This window comes from Apium graveolens, chromosome 2, assembly GCF_009905375.1.
Source record: "Apium graveolens cultivar Ventura chromosome 2, ASM990537v1, whole genome shotgun sequence".
Lineage (NCBI taxonomy): Eukaryota > Viridiplantae > Streptophyta > Magnoliopsida > Apiales > Apiaceae > Apium > Apium graveolens.
The window spans coordinates 182717007-182721535 of NC_133648.1; the positions used below are offsets into that span (position 1 = coordinate 182717007).

The following is a 4529-nucleotide window of genomic DNA, read 5'->3' on the forward strand; positions in this document are numbered from 1 at the left end:
TGAATGGTACCATTTGACATTTTTGACTTCCAAGTAGTACTATTCTACTATTATTTCATTCATGTAATACAACTCCATTAGTTTTCGGTTAGACAAACATTATTTGTAAGGGTATCAAATATAAAAGCCAATTTTACAATGGTACAATTATGAATATATTTTCTCTTATTTTTTATAAAAATATTATTCTAATATTAAATATTCGAATAAATAAAAACTAATAAGCCAAAAAAAGAACATTATGGTGGTTAGAGAAATAATATCAATTTACCTAATTTAAAGTAATTCAAGAAATTATGAGTATTTATTTATAATTTAGTCTAATATTTTCATATTTTGTACTAACTATAATTCGAGGAAATGAAATATAAAATATAAATAAAAGAAATATGAAATAGGGATATTCAAATTCAATTAATATTTGTTGATTATATATTTTATTGTATATAATTTTAAATAAGAATAATCATTTTTCAAATTAAAATAAATAAAAAGAAATATACCTATTAAACTGTTAATTATAGTGTATTATAAAATTGGACATGAAACTAATTGATGATTTAAGACGCTTATAAGAAATCCTGATATTAAGAGGATTTTTAAATTTGCAGGGGAAATATATAGATAAATTGTGTAAATTATGAAAAATTATATAATTTTAATAAGTGAAAATGGCACTATACAAGTTAAAAAATATTTAATGGTACCATATAGAAGTGAAAAATATTTAATGGTATCAAATGGGAAAAAAATAATTATAATGATATATTTTACAATTTTATAAGGTTCGATTAACATTTGACATAGTGGTATAGTAGTATTAGATGGATTAATCAATATATACAATGGTACTATTTAAAAGTAAAAAATGTTAAGAAAAGTTAATACCATGAGATGAGAGTTACTATTCATATTTCCCAATAATGTATAATATTAATTCCGCTAAATCAAATTATATTTACCTTTAACTAAAATATAAATATCTATTGTAAGTGTACTTATGTTAAAATTATATATTCCAATCATTAAAAAAATTGTATAATTGATTCTAAATAAAGCAAAACTAAAATCAAAAAATAATTATACCAAATATATAATTTTATGGGGGTTAAAGTAAAAAATTTATGACCGAGGGATTAAATAAATTAAACTAAAATAGATCTAAATATAATTATTTGGATTGAGTCTACTTATGAGTCTTAAACTAATATACTATTGATCCAAGCTAAATCAAACTAAATTTACCTTTTTAACTAAAACATAATATTCTCTTATAAACATACATATAAATATCCATAAAAGTTTATGTTTATATTTATAATTGTAATCAAATTATATTATTAAAATTTTTAAAAAAATTAATTTCATATCTTAAAATTTTTAGTGCAAATTAAATTTACAAAAAAATTATATAATATTAAAAAAAATTATGATAATAAACGTGGTGTGTGCTATGCTGCCTGTTTCTCCAAAATGTTTTTGCTAAATTTTATTTTCAAAACGGTACAGTAAGAGAATAATCAAAAAGTAATTAATTTTGTGGACAGAATACCAATTGGGCGATTCTCCTGAATAAGAAGCGTGTTTATTGCCGGCTGATGTTTGTGGTAGAGAGTATACGTTAACTGCCAGCTGCTGTTAAAAAAATAATTCTTTAAATATATATAATTAACTGAAATGGCCTGTAGCATTAAAAAAAAATACAACTAAAATTATGCCAGTTTATATATAAATCTTACTGGATTTTGTATTCTTGGTTAATATGTCCAAGTACTAAAAATTTATACCAACAGCTGGGGCAATTTAATCATGGTATCCCCGCGAATCACAGATTAGCCTATAAGTTAAATAGAGAAGGAAGAAAAATGCTAGAATTATATCATGGTCATTTATTGATAAACCAAAACCGAATCGATGGTTTTGGAAAGATCCATGAATAAAAATAATGCAATGAATCTTAATAGTAACAACGTGTATAAATTTGAATGTATGTTATGTACACACATAACGGTAAGCACTTAGCTACCAAAACTTGAGACTTGGACATGGCTGCTGCTGCTGCAACAGTTCCTATAGCCTACCAAAACCTGACCACCTCGACCCCTGACTGGCTAAACAAAGGAGACAACGCATGGCAAATGATAGCCGCCACAGTAGTTGGCCTCCAAAGTGTCCCGGGTCTTGTTATCCTGTATGGAAGCATTGTCAAGAAAAAATGGGCAGTAAACTCTGCTTTCATGGCCCTCTATGCATTTGCAGCGGTGATTTTATGTTGGGTAACATGGGCTTATAACATGTCATTTGGCGAAAAACTTGTTCCTTTCTGGGGAAAAGCCTCTCCTGCTTTAGGCCAACAATTCCTTATGAAACAAGCACAATTGCCTGCTACAACACATTATTTCCAAAATGGGACCGTGCAGACAGCACTGGTTATGCCGTTTTTTCCTATGGCATCTATGGTTTGGTATCAGTGTGTTTTTGCATGTATTACTTTGATATTATTGGCTGATTCGTTGTTGGGAAGGATGAATATTAAAGCTTGGATGATTTTTGTGCCTCTTTGGTTGACCTTTTCTTACACGATTGGAGCTTTTAGCTTGTGGGGTGGTGGTTTTTTGTTTCAATGGGGCGTTATTGATTATACTGGTGGATTTGTCATCCATCTTTCTTCTGGGATTGCTGGCATTACTGCTGCCTATTGGGTTAGTTAGTACTGTAACATTATATAATTCATATATTTTTAATTCAGTTACTGTTCATCCCCCGGCCCCCAACTAAATTATATTTCTGGCACGCATCTTGACTTTCAGGTTGGACCCAGATCCAAGGCAGACAGAGAAAAGTTTCCACCAAACAACATATTACTGATGCTGGCCGGGGCAGGATTGTTGTGGATGGGGTGGGCTGGTTTTAACGGGGGAGGGCCATACGCAGCAAACATAGACTCCTCAATGGCAATTCTGAATACAAATATTTGTGCAGCTACAAGTCTACTTGTTTGGACATGGTTAGATGTCATATTCTTTAAGAAACCTTCCGTGATAGGAGCTGTTCAAGGCATGATCACAGGCCTTGTTTGCATCACTCCTGGTGCAGGTATATAATTTTATCGCCGTTTTTAAATTTTATAATGTCGTGCTGTAAAGTTTTAGTTTGTGTCTGAATTAAGGATTGTTTCGCATATGTTGCTGTACATACTAATCATACATTGCCTAATTTACAAATATGTATGGTGGCTTGTGATTGTGGAAGGTCTTGTGCAAGGCTGGGCAGCCATAGTAATGGGAATTCTATCAGGCAGCATTCCCTGGTTCACCATGATGATTGTCCACAAAAGATGGAGTTTTCTCCATAAAATAGACGACACACTTGGCGTTTTCCACACCCACGCCATTGCTGGCTACCTAGGCGGCTTCCTGACTGGGGTTTTTGCTGAGCCTTCACTCTGTAGCTTGTTTCTGCCAATTCCTGATTTGAGGGGAGGAATCTATGGCGGTTCAGGTGGTGCCCAAATAGGTAAACAACTTGTTGGTGGTGGATTTATCATCGGGTGGAACATTGTTGTAACGTCCATTATTTGTGTGCTTATAAATTTTATGATTCCATTACGAATGTCCGAGGAACACTTGATCATCGGAGATGATGCAGTGCATGGAGAAGAGGCGTATGCACTATGGGGAGATGGAGAGAAGTATGATGAATCAAAGCATGGTGTTCATTCTTCTGATAATACAGAGCATTACAAACCTTCTGTTGGTGCTACCTAAGTTATTGAGTACATGTCCAGCAAAAGTGTCGTGTGCATAGTTTGAAACAGGTGTGGTACTTTAAAATTTGCTTGTTAATTGGGTTATACTAGTAAAGCAATGCAATTGATGAAAATTTAATTGTTGACAGTTTAATTGCATTTCTAAGAGTAAATTGCAATGTTCATTTCTTTGATTTTTTTCATAGTCAGTCTGAGATCAAGAGTTTCACTATTTGCACATTACATCCCTTTACATTTTTTGGCTGCAAAAATTGCACCCTTTTGACAGAGGGCCGTTAATTTTGAACGTGAAATTGCAAACGACAGGGGCATATCAATAATAAAAAAAGATAAAAAAAGACAATAATCTTGTTAATTCTCTCAAAACAAACAGACTATTCCTTGTCCTCACTACGGATGAACCTGATAACATAGAAACCATAATCCCAAATCAAAACTTTAATATTCCCTAAAACACAATACTACTCATTAATCTAAAGTGCAATGAGAGGCCGATTAAGAGTTGTTTTCGATGCTGACGAACTAATTAGTCTTGAAAAGGAGAAGAAAGAAGATGGATCGACAAATAAGGGGTTGTGACGGCTTATGGTCTTTCTTGTAACGCCCTTCAAATCTGGGGCCTATATTTGAGAGTTTCAAGCCAATCATAAACATAATTCAACCTGTATAATATATCTGAATAAACATGCATCTGACCTCATCTGACTATTAAAAATCGATCTCAGGTTATGGTATGAAATAAGAATACAAACATAACTAT

General features: G+C 32.1%; 1 protein-coding gene across 1 annotated transcript; it reads left to right on the forward strand.

Moving 5' to 3' along the window:
• The first annotated feature begins 2447 nt into the window (after positions 1–2447).
• LOC141706121 (ammonium transporter 3 member 1-like) lies at positions 2448–3816 on the forward strand. The gene is made up of 3 exons (XM_074508943.1): positions 2448–2702; positions 2811–3096; positions 3253–3816. Exons 1-3 carry the CDS (start codon positions 2448–2450, stop codon positions 3765–3767), a joined length of 1056 nt encoding a protein of 351 aa, XP_074365044.1. The 3' UTR covers positions 3768–3816.
• The last annotated feature ends 713 nt before the right edge of the window (positions 3817–4529 follow it).